The sequence below is a fragment of the Sceloporus occidentalis genome, unplaced genomic scaffold, assembly GCF_023333645.1.
Source record: "Sceloporus occidentalis isolate IW3139 unplaced genomic scaffold, rSceOcc1.0.p SCAF_2, whole genome shotgun sequence".
Lineage (NCBI taxonomy): Eukaryota > Metazoa > Chordata > Lepidosauria > Squamata > Phrynosomatidae > Sceloporus > Sceloporus occidentalis.
In genome coordinates this window covers 172,159,132-172,180,557 of record NW_028316982.1, presented here as the reverse complement: position 1 = coordinate 172,180,557, position 21,426 = coordinate 172,159,132, and the positions used below count along the sequence as shown (strand labels likewise).

General features: G+C 43.2%; 2 protein-coding genes across 4 annotated transcripts in view; one reads left to right on the top strand and one right to left on the bottom strand.

Annotated features, from left to right (window-relative positions):
- The window catches only part of LOC149319334 (gamma-aminobutyric acid receptor subunit beta-3), a 290,532-nt gene that overhangs the window by 91,931 nt on the left and 177,175 nt on the right, over positions 1-21,426 (top strand). The window lies entirely within an intron of this gene.
- Positions 1-21,426, bottom strand: part of LOC149319335 (gamma-aminobutyric acid receptor subunit alpha-5) — a 144,302-nt gene that overhangs the window by 105,338 nt on the left and 17,538 nt on the right. The window contains exons 1-2 of one of the 3 annotated variants that reach the window (XM_089511494.1): positions 8,136-8,231; positions 4,574-4,728 (exon numbers count right to left, since the gene is read on the bottom strand). In XM_089511494.1, coding sequence (XP_089367620.1) covers positions 4,574-4,728; positions 8,136-8,186 — 206 coding nt within the window. In that variant the 5' untranslated portion in view covers positions 8,187-8,231. Of the gene's footprint in view, positions 1-4,573; positions 4,729-6,265; positions 6,308-8,135; positions 8,232-21,426 lie in introns of those variants that run through there. The other 2 variants (XM_089511495.1, XM_089511496.1) reach the window with 2 other exon arrangements.

Sequence of the window (21,426 nt, the reverse complement as noted above, 5' to 3'; positions counted from 1 at the left end):
ACTTTTCAAAGATGAAAAATGGGACACAGATGTGGTCACAAAGGCAACATGTATTAAAGTTTACTTTTGCCTGAGCTGACTAAGAGATCAAGATTGTCCCTCTGCTAAGTTGGCTGTAAACTACTTTTGCACTTTGAACTCACTCTGCAGCAGCTAAAGTAAGTTGTGGACAAAGGAGAGAAATTGGAGGAGGAAAAAGAAACTGGGATGTTTTAAAAGGAGATAAAAAATGGGATGATAAATTATGACTGTTTCTTCCAAACTAACACAGTTGAAGAGTATGCGTTGGTGTACCCACCCCAGGTTATTGCCAATTGCTGGGCCCAAGTGCTTGGTAATAACATTTAAAAATTTCTTTCCACCTCACATTCCTTCTTTGTCCCTGGAAAGAACAGATGCACAAGATGGCATCTAGAATTTGTGCCATGAATTCACTGATCAGTTTAGGCATCCTAACTTACTCAAATGAATCAAATTGCACTTTGGTGCTACAAAGCTTCAGCTAGCAACTCTGACACATTTCCTTGTGCAGATGGAATGATTATGAAACCACTTTAAGTTTGCAGTCACAAAATGGTATGAATGAGACTTGACATACTACCACACTCCTGTGTTTGGGCCAAGCTCTTCAGTGTCCTATTCACAATACACTTGCATAAGTGAGATTCTGTTGGCTTCACACCATCTCCTTTGCTCTGGTCCACTGTGGTCTTAAGAGTAATGAGTAGGATATTCCACAATTAGGCTAAGTCTTTCTTTCAACCCTCTGCACCTATTATATATTCTTGTTTGCTCAGCACCTTCAACCACCATAACACTTCTTCCCCTGAAAGAATAGAAATACGTGTCATGGTCTCCTAGGCAACTAGACCTACAAGCTACTTTTAAGTTGAGATAAGTAATGCCACTGGCACAAATCGCAGTTGCCCCAGCAACCCAACAGTGCCAGGGCTACTTGGGATTTCTTCTTGGTTCTGTTGCAGCTCATCTGAGTGCCTCCCAGCTTTGATGCTCTTTCCCCACTAAGGACTCCCAAGCATTTCTACTAAGATAGTAATGGTAGGGTTTTTATCAGCATTCAGTTGTCTGACTTCATTTGATGAAAAACTGAAAAGGATGGATCAGATGTAATGAAAAGATTTGGGGTTTTTCACATGTAAGACACCAAGGTCAAAAGGACTGCAACATCTGTCTTGTTTGCCATCTGCATCCTGCTGTTTGATATGTCTTTATTAATATGTTGTTTTTATTTTTTACAATAAGATTTCTGCTAAGCCATGGTAAAAATTATGACAATGCTTATTAAAAATCCAAAACTCCTAAACATTTGTTGTTTCTGAAAGTGAAATTTAAACTAAAATCTGTCATTATTGAAAGAAACACACAGTAGGGATTTCTCACCATGAGTAACAGAATAACACTCCAACAACCCTAAGTTTTTTTTAAACATATTGTAAATACTTTATGTTATCTCACAAAAATTAGGAAGTACCAAATGAATTATGTGTCTTTTACACGATGCATTTTTATGGAATACAATTAGAAGATGCAGCCTAATAACAACAATAACAATCATAGTAGTGATGACACTGAGCCTTTAAAAAACTAAAACAGATTATAACACTTTATGTTATCAGACAGTTGAAATTCCATACATGGCTGCCTGGAAATAATTCAAACTGATACTGAACAACCTCATAAAGTAGGCCAGTTTTATTCCCATATTTTACATGGAGAACTGAGACTCTGAGATGAAACTTTGTCCAAGGCCACCTAATACATTAAAGGTTTCAGAAATACCCCACAAAGAATTAAACAAAAGGCCGTTTGTTTATCCTCAAAAGAAAAATGACTTTATTTCCCTAAACTGTGAGAGGAGGGAAAGGTTCTTCAGAAATATTTTTATTTTAGTGCCCTCTGCCACAACAGTGTTTTTATTACCTTCAGTTCACCCTACAGCTTGAAAAGTACTCCAGCCAGTCTTTCCTCCAGGTGATTTATACAGTGATGCTGACTTTGTGATCCCTGGAGTACCAAAGTACAAGCCTGACTCTGCTTAACTGGGAATGGGTGAGCACTTGCCTGCTTAACCCATAAATCATTTGAACTACTTGACAATTCAAGACAAGAACTCAAGAAGTCTCTGTCATGGTAGTGGTGTGTGTTTTAAGCCAACACCTCTGAACAGACAATTGGCTTGACTCTTAGGGTAATCCCAAGGCATTTTTAGTAACTGAGATGGAACAGTATGCTGTACTGCTCCTCGGAGTTTGGAAAAAATGGGATTTGGAAAAAAATGGGATTGCAGTTCCTAACCCCCTAATCTAAGTCTTTCAGTCCCCCAAAACCAAGTTTCCCCAGCTCTGCCACCTACCTAAGTCACAGAAAGGGTTAATTTATACAGTATTTAAAACAACCAATATGTAGAGACTAACTGAAAGAAAGAAGTTGGCAATATGAGCTTTGGTAGACTTCAGTCTACTTCCTCAGATGCAGTGAGCTAGTGTGATGTAGTGGTTTGAGCATGGGACTATAGCAATAGCAATAACAAATACATTTCTATATTGCTTATCAGTGCACTTAAGCACTCCATAAGCAGTTTACAATGTGTGTAAACTAACTGACCCCAACAAGTTGAGTACTCATTTTAGTGACCTTGGAAGGATGCATGCCTGAGTCCTTGATTGGTATTGAACTCACAAACTTGCGGTTTGTGAGTGGCTGCAGCTCATGCATTTAACCACTGTGCCGCCAGAGCTCCAGACTATGACTCTGGAGACAAGGATTCAAATCCCTGCTCAGCCATGGAAACCCATTGGATAATCTTGGGTAATTCATACACTATCAACCTGAGAGGAAGGCAAAGGCAAACCCGCTCTGAACAATTCTTGCCAAGAAAACCCTCTAATAAGCTTTCCTTAGTGTCACCACAAGTCATAAATGACTTGAAGGCACACAACAACAATAAAAAGGTTATTTTGGCCATGCATAAAAAAAAATCCCACAAATAACTCTTCCCCTTCATTAACACAATGCCATAATGAAAAGAAACAAATATTTCAAGATACCTACAGTTTGCTCCTTGAGATGGCCACCTAACATTGCCTAATTATAGAGCTGGCCACACTCATCTCCATTTCCCCACACTCGAAGTGTCACATTTTGGAGTACATTTCCCAGAATCCGCAAACCAGCACCGGTCATGCTTGTCTGAGAGACTTTGGAAGTTGTAGTCCAAAAGTAACATGTGCATGCTCCATCCCTTACCTATAGTAAAATGGATGGGAAGATGGGGGCAGTGATCAATAGAAAACCATAGGTTAGAGATCCTGAGATCTTGTAGTCATGCCTCACACAGTGGCAAGTGGAGGCTTGGAGAGGCTGTAAATGCTTCCTTTAGTCACAGCTGTCCAAGGTGCTGAATCTATTTTGAGGGTGTCATATGTCAGTAAGAAGTCACTTTTCTCTCTTTCTCTCCCAAGATATTGTCAAAAACTCAACTGGGAAGGAGGGTCTCATGTGTAGCAGGGCTGGCTTACCATGCTCTTATGTAATGAGTCTATGTTACCATCTAAATCTATGTTACCCTTAGGGCCATTCAATCCAGCAGTCTAACATTACCTAACTGCCTCATTGAGAAGAACAGGATTTGGGGGGGGGGGGGGGGAATGTAAGGAGAGGTAGTGTGAAAGCCATACTGAGTTTGGGTTAGCACAACATGGAACTAGACCAAACTTGAAACAGACTGATCCATATCATTGGTGAGAGGCAGACCGTGTTTTACCACACTCACTTCACTGAATGGCCCCCTCAGTGTTAACAGAGCCGTTGTAACTAAATATTCAAGAAGTGAAACATGCTCAAAATGTGAAGTTATGCATGTTAGGGCTTGCAACGATAGCTTTGTAAAATTGGGAACTACTTTATCCGCCAGTGGAAGCTACAGAAAATCGATGGACAAGGGACATCCATTTCAAGGCAGCATGTGCAGAGGAAACCAGTGTACCGCTGCTTTGCTGCCTTGAAGCAAGCGGCCCAAACACATGGAATGCACACATTTGGGTAATTCATTAATTCCCTTTCCAGTTGGTTCAACAGCAGCAGGAAAAGCAAATGAGTAAGTCATTCATGTATCTATTTTACTTGCTGGAACTCTAACTTTCAGTGCCACAGATTGTCCTGATTGGTTCACCTTTCCCCCCCAATATATATCATATGGTTGGATACACTGAAACTGCAACAATAATCTTAATATGAATAGGGTTTTTTTAAGTCCCATCTCACTTGAGTTCAGAGCATTCCCTCACAGGAGATTCATACCGTTACTATCCTATCAGTCAGAAAATTGAGGGACATAAATTTCCTTGGTCTTTAATCCAGATTGGTCCAAATCTAACATTCTTTAATTAAGTGATGTTCCACAATGTCTTAGTATTAGTTTTTCCTCTTTATTACTTTTTTAAACAGTATTGTCTTTAAAAAAAAACATTAAAAACTGTGAAGTAAATATGTATAAGCCTAGTAAAAGTAGTTTTAAGGGAGAGAGGGGGGGACCAAATTTGTGGTAACTTACCCAAAATGACTGGCTAAATTCATGGAGAAGCAGAGCAAGAAGCAGTTTTTGATCATGATAAAACCAGAGAGCATCCCATTGTCCATTCCCAGTGAAATTATTAATAGAAGCAGCTGACTTTGCAGGGGTGTACCTCTGCCACCTTTGTTCTGGAGCTGCAGCAGATAAGAGAAGCAGAAATGCACATGACATGTCAGCGGAAGACATTAGGCAGTTACCAAGCATTAGGCCAGCTGACCCTCCCCTTGAGGGGTTATTCCAAACCTCCCAACAACCCCAAATTACTTAGATGTGGAGCTTAGGCTGGGCAAGCATCTTTTTGTACGAAGGAGGCAGAAGGAAATTTTGAGCCGCTTAGATCAGCCTTGCACATTGGGAACCTTTTGAGGTTACAACCAGTTACTATGGAACTGGGTTACTTTCCATAGATGTGTTAATATAAAAGGTGTGTTTCAGCTCTGATTTGCAAACCCACCAGGACAGTAAGAAATCCCCACAGTGCTTACTGGTATATCGATTTGAAGTGCGGAAAAACTAAATATAAATACTTCATACACACACACACACACACACACACACACTACACACTACACACACACACACACACGGAATCATTCTTTGGTCTTTTCCCCTTTTCAGGAAAAAAAAATCAGCAAGAAACCATACAGAAATTCAGGGTGGAATAAAGGAGAACAGTTGTCTAAGAAGCAAAAAAGAAACAAAACCAACCCACCTTATATCCTTTAGAGTCAAAGAAGCAAATACCTTATATCTTTTAGAGTAAAATGAGCAAACATCTTATAGTTTTAAGAGTCGAAGAAGCAAACAAACACCTTCTATCCTTTAGAGTCAAAGAAGCAAAAACTTTATATGTTTTAGAGTCAAAGAAGCAAGCAAACACCTTATATCCTTTAAAGCAATGTAAGCACACTCTTGGCAGGTAGAGAGAAAGGCTGGGGCTGGAGCTGGTGGAAGGAGGCATGACAGCAATGCCTGCTTGCAGGATGGACTGGCATGTCTTGGAAAGCAGCATGCCTGCCTGCTTGGGTGATTCAAGAAGCGGATCCTGACTCTGGACTGGGGGGAAAATACTTCAGACAATTCCTGGATTGAGACAGGAAGGGCACTTGATACAGCTGTGTCCAAAGAAAGTTAAAGGCACAGTCCAAAGGCAGCAAAATTCTTGCCTCTCCTCTGCCTGAAACTATCTGGAAGATGGGGCATCCCATCCCAGAAGGGAAGGCGCAAGCCTCTGCCACTGTGTGCCATTTGTCAAGGATGGCAGCCCATAAGGAAAACACAAATGCCCATGAATGATGGATGCAGCCTTTGAGATTAAAAAGAAGAAGAAGAAGCAGCAATTTGGGGGCAATCCAAGCCACCAGGCAAGTTGTGTTGCCTCTTGTCAAGCACATGGTCCCCTCCTGAGCCTGGGATGGGGGGGGGGGAGAGCTGCCCCAATCCCTCTGCCCCACTGCCAACCCCCCTCCTCTTGGCCAGAGGCAGAGGGCACTGCAGCCTGAGCCGCAGCCGACTCTCCCCTCCAGCAGCCTCTTCTGCCAGGGCTTTCCTCCCACCACTTCCCTGGCGATTCAACCATGCCCTCCATCTCCACCTAACAGACTGCTGCCAAGTGGGCCATGCAGAACACTTGGTAGAAAAAGACCAGACCCCTGAGAGAAACCCCTGTACCGGTAAAGCCAGATCCAGGCAGGCTGGCAGGGAAGCCTTGCCGCCGTCCTGCTGCACCGCCAAGCTCTGCAATGGAGCCCCCCTCCCGGTGCCAGGCTGCCCGGCTCTTCTTTTGGGTGCCAGCCTTGCCAGCCCCAACGCCATCTCTCTCCCAGGCGAGCCGGCTTGGCCCCGTTGCCAAGCCCCCTCAGCATCGCAGATCCAAACACTCACACCCCATACACACACACCGGTATCCCTCTATGGGGCCGAGCTGGCAAAGTGGGCATTTGGGGCTTTCCCTGCTTGTGGATTTTGGGGGCTTCAAGTCCTTTCCGACTGAGGGTCATGTCAAATTTCTTCAGAGGGGACCATCCTCTGAGGCTGAGAGAGTGTGACTTGCCCAAGGTCAACAAGGGGGGCTTTCCTACCCGAGCTGAGCTAGTGCTCATGGTTGTGGTTGTGGTGTGTGCCCTCAAGTCGTGTCCGAGCTATGGCCCCCCGAAGGGGAGTTTCTTCCGAGGGGCTGAGAGAGTGTGACTCGTGCAAGGTCGTCCCCAGAGAGACAGGGTTCAAATCCTGCTCTCCTGAGCCCAGGGCTCAAAGCACGCGACCAGGCTGGCTCTCTAGCTCTCTCTTTGGATGTCAGCCAATGAAGGAAGGAAAGAAGGGTAAACCCAGTCCTACGACCATCACCAGAAGGCTGCAGATGCCAGGCAGAGGAGCACCTGGAAGGAAAGGCCCCCTGGACAGTCCCTTTCCTTGAGATGCATCCATAGGACCTCCTTGCTCCAGTGCCATGAAAGACCATTTCTCCCCACAGGAGAGAGGAGGGTATTTCGGCTGCATCCACACTGGAGAATTAACCCGGTTTGGCAGCGCTTTAACTTGTCTGGCTCAAGGCTATGGAATTCTGGGAGCTGGAGTTTGTTGCGGGGCGGTGAGCCAGACAAAGAGTTCCAGCGCTGCCAAACCGGGCTATCTTTCCAGTGTGGAAAGGCCATCGTTGCCTTTCGTTGTTGCTGGGTGCCATCGAGTCGCGTCGTGGGGTTTTCTGGCCAGGTTTGTCCTCTGAGGCTGAGAGAATGGGGCTCGCCCAAGGTCACTCCGGGAGTTGCCAGGGCTGAGCTCGGGATCCGAACCCAGGTCTCCAGAGTCCCCTTAATCCAAGCCCCGAACCACTAGAGCATTTCGAGGTCCAAATCGATGGGAAGGAGGAGGGAGAGAGACCTTCCTTTGGGCTCCTGGGGGAAGCACTCTCTTTCTCGGGGCCCCTTCTCAGTCCCCGAGCCAAGCTGGCCTCTCTGGCTTCTTGCCCGAGGAAGAAGGGGACCCTCGCTGGGCTTCCCTGGCTGCCCTCCTCCAGGAGATGGAGGCCACCTCTCTCCTTTGAGTAGCCATCCTTTCCCTTGGGTTGCCATCTTCCCCCTTTAGGAGCCACCTCTGAGAGCCACTCTCTCCCCTTGGTAGCCACTCTCTCCCTTTGATAGCCAGCCTTGCCCTTTAGCAGCAACCCTCTCCATTTAGAAGCCATCCCCTCCCTTCGATAGTCACCCTCTCCCTTTAGTAGCCATCTTCTCCCTTTGGTTTCCATCCTTTCCCTTTAGTAGTCACCCTCTGAGAATCGACCTCTCCCTTTGGTAGCCATCTTCTCTCATTGATAGCCACCGTGTCCCTTTAGTGGCAACCTTCTCCCGTTGATGGCCACCCTTTCCCTCTAGTGGCCATCCTTTCCCTTTAGTAGCCACCCTCTCCCTTTAGTAGCCACCCTTTCCTTTTGCTAGCCACCCCCGAAGCGACTGGGCCAGCCTTAGCCCTCGGAGTCCTTCCTCGTGGGGCGGAGGAGAGAAGAAACCCCTCAGTCCTCCTCAAAGTCCAAGCTCTCCCTTACCAAGGGCTGCGGGGCGCTGGCAGTCGGGTGCCTCTTCCTTTCGGATCCCATGAAATCCAAGCTGCTACTACAGACTCCTCTGATGAGGGATCTCTTCGCCCGCAGCCTGCCTCTTCCTCCTCTCTCTCCGGACCCCTTCTGATCTGCCCCGATCTCCCCCGACAGCAGCCCCGGAGGAGCCGCCTTTCCGCCGGACCCCCCTCCCTCCCTCCCTCCGAATGGCTGCTCTCCCGGGCTGCCAGCCCAACCGAGGCAGGGTCCTTAGGCGCCGGCAGGGGGCGCTCCACTCATGACAGACAGCTGAAGGAGAAGGGGATCGGGGCCTTTCCCTGGGGGGATCCGCAAAGGAGGAAAGCCCCCACAACATGCAAGAAAAAAGGGAGATAAAAGCCCAATGAAATCCATGCTTCTTAGCCATGCTCCGAATGGAGGACTTTTTGGAGTCCCTCCCGGACAAGAAGGCTGGGATGGAGGACATGTCCTGCGAATGGAGGACTCCTGGTCTTTACCCAGGTGAAGAGAAACCTCGAGAGGGCTAAATCCAGCGCTTCCGAAATGGTCTGGTTGCCAGGAAGGGGGATTCCCCCAAAGCAGCCTGGGATCTGGAGATGCTGACCTTCCAAGGAAGATGGAGGGTCTCCATTGCCTGGACCAGGCCGGGAGCTCTTGCCAAAGTTTGAAGAAGCTTGAGCAGATCTCGTTGCAAAAGAGGGAAATTCGAGACATTTAAAAACAAAACAAAACGTAGGACACTGCAAAATTAAATCTGGAAACCCTCCTAGAAATAGAAATCCGAGCTTCTTGGTCCTGCTCAAAATGGAGGACATTTTCTCCTGGATGGAAAGGTTGGAAAAGAGGACATGGAAAAGAAGGACCTTGGCTCATCTGGAAAGAAACCTGACCGCAATATGGAAATGGAGAAGATTTTTGTGGGGGTTTTGGGCTATGTAGCCATGTTCTAGAAGAGTTTTCTTCCTGACGTTTCGCCAGCATCTGTGGCTGGCATCTTCAGCCTCGGCCGTGGCTGGCCTTCGACTCTACCATCCATGTGTCACAGCCTTTCCCCATAACTCTTGTTGTGTGCCTTCAAGGAGCTTCCAAGTTATGGCAATCCAAAGACATGGGGTTTTCTGGGGCTGAGAGGGTGTGACTTGCCCAAGGTCACCCAGTGGGTTTCCATAGTCGAGTGAGGAATCAAACCCCATTCTCAAGAATCCTAGTCCTACACTCAAACCACTATGCCATGCTGGCTCTCTTTATTGTTATACTTTATTATACTATAGAATGTATATTCATATTTGTCCTCCCAATATTGCTTACACATTTTATTTGGATGCCAATGATGATGGTACAGTGGCAAACGTGTTGAACTGAGGGTAGTAGTCCTGTCTACTCCCTAAAGAACTTATGGTGGGATTTACTTCTGAATAAACAGACTTTGTTGATTTGCTTGTTCTTGTTGTTTGTCAACATGTCAACTTCAATTGATGGTGCCCCTATGAATGAGAATGGCCCTGGTCATCAATAGCCCTCCTCAGGTCTAGCAAGCTCAGGGCCCTGGCTTTTTGGACTGAACCAATCCCTCTGCAATGTGGTCGTCCTTTCCCCTCCTGCCTTGTAGGCTTTGTATTGTACAGCAAATGTGTACATCATTCAGTCATAGATGATTCTGGGTCTTTGCCACTGGTACCAGCAGAATACACATTTGACAAATACATCATCACTACATGTGAACAGAAAACCATTTGTGTGAAGCAGTGTCATGATATAAACACCAGATGATATCAATTAAGCTGATTTTAAGAAGGCCATATGGATTCATAATAACAAAATCCATGCACATCCAAAAAAAATTGTCATTGGCTTCAAAGATTGTTAACAACAGATCTGTGGAATGTGTGTGTGTGTGGGGGCTCCTGATGTACCCATAATTCCTCACCATACTGGTTGAGTTTACACTCCAATGCAGTCTGTACACGTTCCCTTCCCTTGTTCTAAGCTATATTAATATATGGTATCAACAAAGTGACTGAGGCTATTTTGTACTTTGGATGCGCCATAAGACAGTCTGACTCACTGGAAAAGATGATAATGCTTAATAAAATGACAGGCAAGAGGGAAAGACCACACTACAGACGGATCCGCTCAATTGAGGAAACCATAACCCTGAGCTTGAAACACTTCAGAAGGGTAGTAGAAGACCAGGACTCTTGGAGATCTCATAGGATCACCAGAAATTGAAGCCAGCTTGATCACAACTTAATGTCACCCAGTGGGTTTCCATGGCCAAGTGAGGAATCAAACCCCATTCTCCAGAATATAGTCCTATGCTCAAATCGCTATGCCATGCTGGATCTCTTTATTGTTATACTTTATTATACTATAGAATTTATAGATCAAACGAAAAGCTAGCTCCCTATGTTCCTGAAGAGGATCCTTTCTACGCAGGCAGTTTCTGATGGAACATAAGATAGTGGTCATGTTCTTTTTCCTGAGGTGGTACAGCCCTTTCTGGAAAGCATAACTTCCTGCCTCTCTACATGCCCTGTCTTTTGTCTGAGGATATAACTCAGGAGTTGGCAGGTTCTGTGGATCCAAGGCCAATTTTCCCACAGAAGCTGCACAACCCGCTGAAGCTAGAAGGAGCCAGGTGTCCACTTTTAGCTTCCTAAACACCAGGGCTTAGGGATGGAGGAGGTCAAAACCAAGTGGGTATGGAGGTTATTTTTTTTACAAAAGAATCAGGCTTCCTGTAGGTTCCAGATTCACAGTTCTCTCTTTTACTCTTTTTTCAAAAGGAAAACATTGGAGTAGCATGGTCAAGGGCTTCTGGAATTCTGGGCCCTGCAAAATTAGATGGAAGGTCACATGCTGTGTGTTACCCATCCCTGGTTTAGACTGTGATGAGGAAAATGCTTGGAAACTTCCCATGGCTAGTCAGAGATTGAGAAAAACAAAAGCAATCCCGATTCAACTGAAATCAGTGGCTACAGTTCCCGTCGTATGGCTAGTGTAAAGAGGATGCGGTGCAAAGCATGCTCAAATGGTACAAACATCCTGGGATTGTTCATGTTGAAGCCATAATTCTAAATCCACTGGCTAGGGAGAAATGTGTCTTCTACACCAAGTGTGCAAATATCCACTGGTTGAAATTCAAACATTCCTTACCATTGTCTACTCTGGCTAAGGTTGATAGGAGTTTCAGTCCATCAACTGGAGGCTCCCATGGTTCCTATCCTGTTCTGCATCATTATTAAATGTGCAGGAGCCTATTCTCCATTACACTTGTCAGTGTAAAGGATAGTCATGGTGGTGTAATAAGTGATTACAGAAATTATTTATAGGAAGCAACACTAACTACTCCTAACTACTTGCTAATTTTTAAATGATTTTAAAATGAAATTCAGCAGTAGTTCCTCTTTCGAGCTTACACAGCCTAAAACCACCTCTTCACAATGATCTCCCATAAGACAGTCAATATAATCTCTTCTCTGACAGCTTGTCCGATTGCTCCAAAGGAGAGTTGTTGTTCTTGTTTTATGCTTTGAGGTCATTGCTGATTTGTGGTGACCCAATGTGAAACTATCACGGGTTTTTCTTGGCAAGATATATTCAGAGGGGGTTTGCAATTGCCATTCTCTAAGACTAAGAAAGTGTGGCATGCCCAATGTCACCTGGTGGGTTTCCCTGGTCAAGTGGGGATTCTAACCCTGGTCTCCAGAGTCCTAGTCCAGCACTCAAACCAGTACAGCACATTGGCTCTGTAGAGAGGGTTGTCTAATGAACATTATCCTTCTGACACTAGTCATGAGATTCAAGACATGGCAAGAAGACATCCTCTTTTTGATGCCTCTGCTTCTTATCATTCTCATTTACTATTTGTGTTGTTTTCTTCCTTCTCCTTCCATAAACATTTAAATAATAAATCCTGCCATTAGCTCCATCATATAGCAGCACTGTGTCAAATCTACTAAGATTTCTTATTTAAAAAAATCTTCTATATTTGTATGGGTGAGAGTATACATGCACATGCACACAGGAGAGACAGACAGAGAGAAAGAGAGAGAATGCTCACATAAGAAAGGAAAATAGTTCCAAATAGTAAGTACAATGCCTGAATTATTCAGAAGACACTGTGGGGAAAAACCATCAAGATGGCTGGAAACGCATAAAATTATTACAAAATCAAAAACGCTATATTAGCATGCACAGTTAATGGTTGCAATATGAACTGGAGCTATCCAGCTTATTTTTAAAAAGACGGAAAGAGGTTGGTTGATATAGTGATATTCCTTTTAAGATACTGAGTTAATCTCAAACAACAGAAGATGCCCTTTAATCTGGAGAATATAGTTGGGGGCAGTGAAGCAGCAATGCATTGATAAAGAAAGAGATTGTCACAATTGGAGATGGATCTCTGATGTGTTGAAGACAACACCAGAAGCTTTATCAGGATTGGGAACTAGAGTAAAAAAGTCTGAATGAAAAGCTGTAAAGCAAGCACAATTTAGTTTTCAGCCCAGTTTTGTAATCTTCAAGGAAAGCTCACACTCATAGAGTGTGAGGGTACTGAAGTTAAAATGATGAGTTACCAAGTGTGTCAAGGTAGTTTTCTATGATCATATAATTGTCTGAAGTAATAAGAAAGAATGTCCAAAGCAACTGATCCGGAGAGCAGTTTCACGTATTCATGTAATGAACTGAAAGCTGCATTTGCCATCAGACAAGTTTAATAGCCACAGCCTTATTCAGGATCACACATGCTTCAATATCCCATTGATATTACAGTAATTGATTTAAACTCACCTAGCTATATGCTGGCTTTTAGCCAAAGTGTGACGACACCATTAATGTGATATTCAACACTGCTGATACCAGGATTCAAACATTGCATGTATTGGAATTTAAAGCAACAAGAGGTTTTGAATGCTTGATAATTGGAAGTTTGTATGTATTTTTGTTGGGCCAGCTAAATTGACTAGATAGAAAACCTATGTGCTATTCCAAACATCTCTTTGATCATGGAAGAGGACAATAAGAAAGGTGTTATCTTAGCTTTGGTGACTTTCTCTCACACTAATGAGGAAACAATGTTTGAACTTATTAATTACAGCACAGCTTTTTGTGTTCCAAAACACCTGGCCAAAATAAGCTGAGATGATAATATTGTTTAATGAGATTTTCCTTCCTTTTGCTGATTTAAATGAGCACTTTTATTTTAGCCTAGATTTCTAATGTAGGTTAACTAAGCCACGTGATGATATAGCCACAAATAAATAAATAAATAAATAAATAAATAAATAAATAAATAAATACTCTCATCATTAACTATAAAAACTGTAAATAAGAACGCTGGCCTAGAATTTTTGTACTTTAAATGTGAAATGAGACCCATTGTCCAGTTCCCTGTTTCAGTTTCAACTTTGATCTAGTCCAACATTCATTTCTTTGAATGTGTCATATCTTTTCCTCAGAACACATGACTGAGATGAATATTCATTCAACAAGAACCAAGAGAGAAAACCCATTAGCAAGAAAGATTCTGGAAACTAGATGGCAGTTTAATGTCACGTTACACGTAGTGTTTTTTTTAAGGAACTTCTTGAAAAAGAGAATGGGGAAAGTGCATTCCGATGCAGAAAAAAAAGTGGGAGGGGGCATTTGATAAATATCAATTTAATTTTAGGAATTTGTGCTTGCCACGAGAAATACCAGCTTACATGCACACACTGCTAAACCCCATCTGTTCAGTCAGCATTTTCCGTCTGTTATTTAGGAGAAAGTGAAATGAAAGAATAGGTGCAGTTGGTAAGTGGACCATTAGAGGGTACCATCGTTCCATAGAACTCAGTGCAAGACAGAATGGAAAGCTGGCAGACCTGCTGCTGAGCCCAGTACAGCCATTTAAACTGATGGTGGAGCACTTACTCTGCCTGTGCCATGGCTGATCCCTTCTGTGCAGGGGTCTGAGATTTGTACGTACATGTATATCTCTCTCCATAATTGTGACAACAAACAAGCAAAAAGACAAAAAGCACTTTATCCATGACAAAAATGCTACTTGAGTTCCACTGGATATCATTCAATTATTGTGCCCAAACCCAGAGATAAAATAAATTTTCTGTTGTTTTTTTTTAATTTAAGCATTTATGGCTTGTGATTTATCATTCGGTGGGGGGGGGGGGCGAAGGATGGCTTAGATGAAAAATATCTATATATTAAATACATGCATTCGAATGACAGATTACCATGCCTGGATGGCTTTAGCTATTGGTTCTACACAGTAGGTTTTATGTTCCTATTATGTCTCAAAGCATGCATTATAAAGTAGCTTCTGACAGCCATTTTGTCATGATATAATTGTGTTACAAACATTTTATTTGTAATGTGGAAAAGATGCATTCCTGCCAAGAGGAACAATGTTGAAGACTCACAGAAGTTAGCTTCGAAACACTTTGCAGTGGTCAGTTACGAAAATTTCTCCTGTACCTCTAATACTTGTGCAAATGAAATAATTTCAGTAATATGGGTGGGATACAGACTGCCCCTTTGGGATGACTTGCACCCGCCCCTTTCCCCTATGGATCGGGGCCTGAGCGGCCACAGCGGCAACCCCAGAGGCCCCAATCCGCCGCTTTTCCAGGCCTCGGGAAGCGGCAAAAAGCTGCTTCCCCACGGCCTGGAAAGGGGTGGCCTTGGGGCTTCATGGGGCGGGTCCCTTGGGGCCCTGACAGTGGCAGGGAGAGAGAGAAAGGGGCCGCTTGGTTCCTTTCTCTTTTGTATTGCTGGCACAGCTGTGTAAAAGCTGTGCAAGAGATACAAGAGGCAAAAGGAGTTCCGTTTCAGAGCTCCTTCCGGCGCCCTGTAGACAGGGCGCCACCATTACAATGCTGCGGTTACATGCTAGGGTTAGGGGGCATCTGTAAAGGATGCCCTAAGGCAACCCTAGCACGTATCCAGGCCAGTGCAAAGCGCCGGTCTGGATACTGCCTTACAAACCTAAAAAAAAGCTTCTCAGATGAGTTTTTTGTTTTTGTTTTATGCAACTGCTTCGGAGGCTTGATCTTGGTCCTTTTCCTTTGACCATGCAACATCCTGGCAAATGTGAGTCCCTCCAGCTGTTATTGGGCACCTATCATGCTATGCTAGAAGGGTTGCTTGGAACTGGAATCCTATCTTCTTGCTTTTTTTTTTTTTTTTTTTTTGTATCCCCTTATAGTCATAGAATCATAGAATCGGAGAGTTGGAAGAGATCACAAGGGCCATCCAGTCTCATGGATGCAGGAACTCTCATTCAAAGCATCCCTGACAGATGGCCATCCAGCCTCTGCTTAAAGACCTCCAAGGAAGGAGACTCCACTAGACTCCGAGGGAGTTTGTTCCACTGTCGAACAGCCCTTACTGTCAGGAGGTTCCTCCTAATGTTGAGCTGGAATCTCTTTTCCTGGAGCTTGCATCCATTGTTCCAGGTCCTGTTCTCTGGAGCATCAGAAAATAAGCTTGTTCTCTCCTCAATATGTCATCCCTTCAAATATTTAAACAGGGCTATCATATCTTAACTTTCTCTTCTCCAGACTAAACATCCCCAGCTCCCTCAGTCGTTCCTCATAGGACATGGTTTCCAGACCCTTCAGCATTTTAGTCGCCCTCCTTTGGACACGCTCCAGTTTCTCCACATCTTTTTTGAATTGTGGTGCCCAGAACTGGACACAATATTCCAGTTGGGGCCTGACCAAAGCAGAATACAGTGTCACTATTACTTCTCTTGATCTAGACGCTATACTTTTATTGATGCAGCCTAAAAATGCATTGGCCTTTTTAGCTGCCCCATCACACTGGTGGCTCATGTTCAACATGTGGTCTACTTGGACTCCTAGATCCCTTTCACATGTAGTCTTGTTCAGCCAGATGTCCCCCATCCTATATCTATGCATTTTGTTTTTCCTCCCTAAGTGCAATATCTTACATTTCTCTGTGTTGAATTTCATTTTGTTAGCTTTGGCCCAGATTTCTAGTCTATTAGCTTACAGTTGTAAACTGCTTAGACACTGCTTAGGCGGTATGAAGTGGTATATAAATGAAGCTTGTTTGTTAATTCAGGTCGTTTTGAATTTTGATCCGGTCCTCTGGGGTATTAGCTACTCCTCCTAGTTTGGTATCATCTGCAAATTTGATAAGTATGCCCCCAATTCTGTCATCCAAGTCACTGATAAAGATGTTGAATACCACTGGTCCCAAGACAGAACCCTGTGGGTTCCCACTGGTCCCTTCTCTCCAGGATTATCAGGGGACAGTCAAATGTTCTGAGAGAAGTAGAAAAACTGGGTTTCATATTGCCAGCGTTTCCTCACCCCCAACCCTGTCCCACTTCCTTTAATGAGTGACATAAAACCATTCACTGTATTTAAAAAAAGCATTGCAGCAGTTTTTGTCAGGGACCCTACATAAGTACAGATATGCCCAGGGTTCCTGCTTGCCTGTGAGAACTATGAGAACTAGATACCTATGAGAGGATCTGTCCCTTTAACCATTTCAGAGAAGAGGAAATGTCAGCACCTGTAGCTGATGTGAAATTGCTGACATTTCCTCTTCTATGGAGTCACAAAAGGGATGGAAGCTCAGTCTCTTCTTTCACCTTGCAACCCTAACTGCAATTCCCAGTATTTCTCACCATTGACTATGCTGGCAAGGGGGGCTAGGACTTGCAGTCTAACAGTATTTGGAGAGCCAAATTATTCCCATCCTTGAAGATAGATCTAGCTGCTGCTACAGGGATAGGAGTAGAGCTGGGGTGGGGGTGGCTGTTTTAAAGCTGGCTCTCAGGTGGCCATACTGTATATGTAGAAGAGCAGATTGTCACTGCAATGTTTTCATTTGCCTGGGGGAGGGGAGTCTTCTTCTTCTTCTTCTTTTAATATGAACACATTTTTAAGCGTAGTATAGAGTGTTCAATCTGTAATCCTATTGCTACTTATTTAGGAGCAAACCCTTCTGAACATGACAGGATTTTCATCTGAAGTGTGTCCACCTCTTAAGCTCTGCCTTCCATACTCAACTGGAAATCATACATTGCTGCTTTCATGTATCTGTCCAGTGAGTGCGCTTCTCATTGCAGCCAGAAGGGAAGGCACTTCTTCAGGAGGGACATGGTCAGTGTTGCAGTGGTATGAAGACCTTCTGTTGGACCTCCCAGATGGGTTGTATGGGTGTTGCAACCTCTTGGAATTACCCCAAAAATCCCTGTCTAGATACACCTGAAGCAAGGGAGAGCTTCACAAAGAAACAGATGAAGGAAGTGCTTCATTATTTTTGACTGGTATCCTTGCTCTGGGCAGAACGCCTGTAACTCTCTTCCATAATATTATGTTATTATAACCTGCTATAGTCTTGGGATAATATGTCCTAACTGTGCTATAACCTCAGAGATCCGTGCCATCCTTCCCAAGGGGGTCCCTCTAGCTACAGTTCTACATGATTGCTGGGTGCCTCCATAGCCCTCCTAGCTGTTGATGGGACAAGTTTCCAGGGCTTTGGGACATTACCCAGCATGGCCAATGCTAAGACATTTTGAGAACTGTAGGTCAAAAAATATAGGTGGCCAAAGGTTCCCCACTCCTGATGTATAGAATTGTACTGTGAGATTGTCAGTTGCTCTCCAAGGTGTAAATGGAATGACTTTTCTATTCCTACTCTTTAGATTCTTTTATGTGAAGGTGGCAGAAGTGTTTCCTTTGAAAGGAATTCTGCATGGGTTCACTTTACTACAGACTCTGTGGTTTCTGAGCTTTCTTTTCTGTTTGATTAATTATGTTGCCTCAATGTTTTCATGGCCAAAGGGCTTCAATTAATCTTCATGCTGTTTTTGATAATATACTTTGTCCCCTGTGTCACCCATGAAACTGTACACTGAACGCAATGCAAAGATTTCATATTTCTGCTGATGATCAGCATTGCTACTGAATAATGACTGGTGACCAGAATTATTTCTATAGCTGGGATGTTGTGTTTGTAAGCTTTAGTGTTGACCTGTCATCCTGCCTTTAGCTGCAGCTGAAGAAAAAAATATAACAAATAACCTTTCAAAAACTGCAGAGGCATTTATTTAAAACTTTCCACTACAGAGCTTTCCTTCTGCATTTATTGACATGTGTTATGCTAAAATAAATGCACTCTGTAGTTCCAAATTCCACTGAGGCTGTATACATCGGGCTACTATAGTTAATATCATTTTTGGAAAGTGAAGAATTTTCAAGCTGATCAATCTGTAATTAGCTGCATTGAAATTGAACACCTCCTCCTAACTTTACTAGCTTGGTTGTAACTTAAGGCCCTTTAAAGTTTTGGAGTAATTATTTCAGAGAAGAAATTGATGTGGACTTAAATTATAGCTGAGGATATATATGTATTTAGCATCTAAAGATGTTTGTGTATGTTTGTGTGCATGCATGTGTATGTTTTGTGCATGCATGTGCATATATGCACACACACACACATGTGCATATATATATGTGCATATTTGAAATTAACAGTGCTTTTCGTCAGCTGAAAGAAATTGGAGTCTGCTGTCCAATGCCATTAATATTGTGATTTCATATTTAATATGCTTGTTTTGAATATTTTAAAAACTTCAATTGCCAGTCAAAAACTATAGTCAGTGAAGCTGGGGGCACAAGTTCAAGGTCTTAACTCCCACTTTCTGAAGTGAGACATGTGCCCGTCTATTGATGCAATACATTTTGAAATTTTGCCCCTTAAGGCAGGTAGGGAAAAATGAGACTTGTGGGCTGCTAGTGGTCCATGAGACTATTTTGTGTCCACTGAAGACAGGACAGCCCTGAAGCCTTGAAGCTTCCCTGTCAAAATTTAAAAAAATGACCAAATTTTTGGCCGCAAAAATATCCCAAACCCAACCAAATCAACCCCTCAAATTCTGTAAACCTTAGAAATTCCAAAACTGGAAATGAAGAGATTTGATGTCACTCTGAGTCATGTCAAGGGTGATGGTATGGCCCACAGGGGAGTCATAGAGAAAGGCACCAAACACCTTCACACTGCTTACCCGACCAGGACCAGCTGTAACCTAGGGGTCACTAATTGCTGAATATCCTACACTGCAAGTATGTGAATAAATATACTTACATCTCAAAACATATGCTGAAATGTCTGTATGAGGACATATACTTTGCATGCCAAAGAGCTGATGTATTCCATAAATGGCATCAGTTGTTCCTGTTCTAATTTACCTTTTAGTAATATATTTAATATATATAGATTTGCTCACCATGGGACCTTCATTTGTTTGTCTGCCCATCTCTCATATTTATATCCTGTTCTTGTTCCAAGGAATGATGACTAATATGTATGGGATCACTCTTTTATCTTGTTAGACATGTTGGCCTTGGCAGAGCCACAGACTTCAGAGCATGATCAAAATATGTCACAAGCAAAGGCAAGAAATAACAACTCAACAACCCTTGGACAGCAGGAAAAGCTGCTTTTTGTGGGGGTATTGAGGTGCAGGGGGGGGATAAGGACATGGCGGTGCTGAAGTTGCCATGGTGGCCATTTCTCTGTTCTAGATTCGCCGAAGCAGCCCTCACCCATTCCCTGTAAGGTTTTAAATGAATAGGGGGAAATGGGTATACAGTTTTTCAGAAATGTGAAATGAGAAAAGCCTCGAGGGCAGGACTAGGCAAAGTGTGACTTGTAAGCGTCAGTGTGCCCCCTCCCTATGATCTGATTTTCCTCAAACATGCCTTCTAAGAATAAAGTCTAAGGGATGTGCTTGGCCATTTCACACCTCTTCCCACCCCCTTGGCTTGTTTTAGGTCTATACAGACATTTTACCCTCCAAAATGAAGTGGACCTTCAAGATACAATTTGGAAAAGGAAAATGGTTGATAGGGAGCATGCCATCCTTCATTTCCCCACTACAAAGTGGCTGTTCCTGTTTTTAAAGGGGGTGGAAATTTGTCTAATGTCACAAACATTTGCATTTGAGGAATAATGGATAGTATGAGCTTCATGGGGTAGAACGTATATCTACTGGGTTATGGGTGCAGCTATGGGGGGTGGAATGAGGGCATTGCTCCCACAAATAAGATGAGGACATGACTTCCATTGAATTTTCCATCAGTCCCCAAATTTCTAATATTGTAGAGAATGACACTGGAAATTATTCACAACTGGATGTGTTAATTTCACATTCCCTTGGGCACTTTGCCTGAGCCTTTTTTTTTTTTTTTTTTTTTTTTGGATGCATGAATTGTATCTCTAAAAGCTCAGGTGAAGCTATAAGTTAGCATGATGCTATAAATGTGGAGATTGAAGGACAATTTCATTGGAGTGGCAGCCTTCTCATGGAGGGATGCTCATATTTTGCCCTTTCTTCCTAGCTACACCTCATCCCAGGCATATATATATTTAAATGGGAATGTAGAGCTTCACATTAAAAACTCAATGTGGAAGAATCTTTTGAATTTTACTCAGCACCTGAGTTTCTGTCATGTTTATTGCATGTCTGCCTAGAGAACTCTATCTGTTGTCATTCTGTGTGACTCACTTCTCTGGCTTTATGCTTTTCTAAGCAGCACCATGAGATGCATCTTATTCTGCCCCATCTCCACATCACAAACAGTGTTCAAGCACTCCATGGCAAAGTCAGGACCCCACATTTCACCCCAAAGGCTGCCATTTCCCATTTCCTCATTCCACTTATCAGTTTTCCAGGAATAAAATGTGCTAGAGTCATACAAGGAACTGAAAATAAAAGATTATTTAATCAGAAAGCTGGGAAACTAGCCTAAAGCAATAAGACCCCTGCTAGATGCAAGGTTTCAATGAACTAGTGATTGACCTCTTTCCATGGGCAGTAATAAAAGAAACAGGCTATGAAGATGCTTATTGAAGGATCAGTCTGACAGCACCAAGAAAACTGATATCTTAGAAACAAGTTCTTCATTAAAAAAATCGATACTTTCAGGATTTCATCTGATAGAAATCTATAAAATGCCTACGCTGTATGGAACTGTGCCTGTACTATCTAGATATAATAGACTGCCATGGATTAAGCCAGTGAATGTGTTGTACGCCGCAGATTTGTTTTTGGTTTGTTTGTTTGTTTTTGCTGCTGTTGCTACAGCAGTACTTTTAATTAGAACAGAATCCCAATTCATAATTATAGCTCTTATTGACCACTATCCTTTATTGCTATTACTTTTGATATAATAATAATAATAATAATAATAATAATAATTTTTATTTATATTTCCCGCCTCTCCCTGCAGATCGA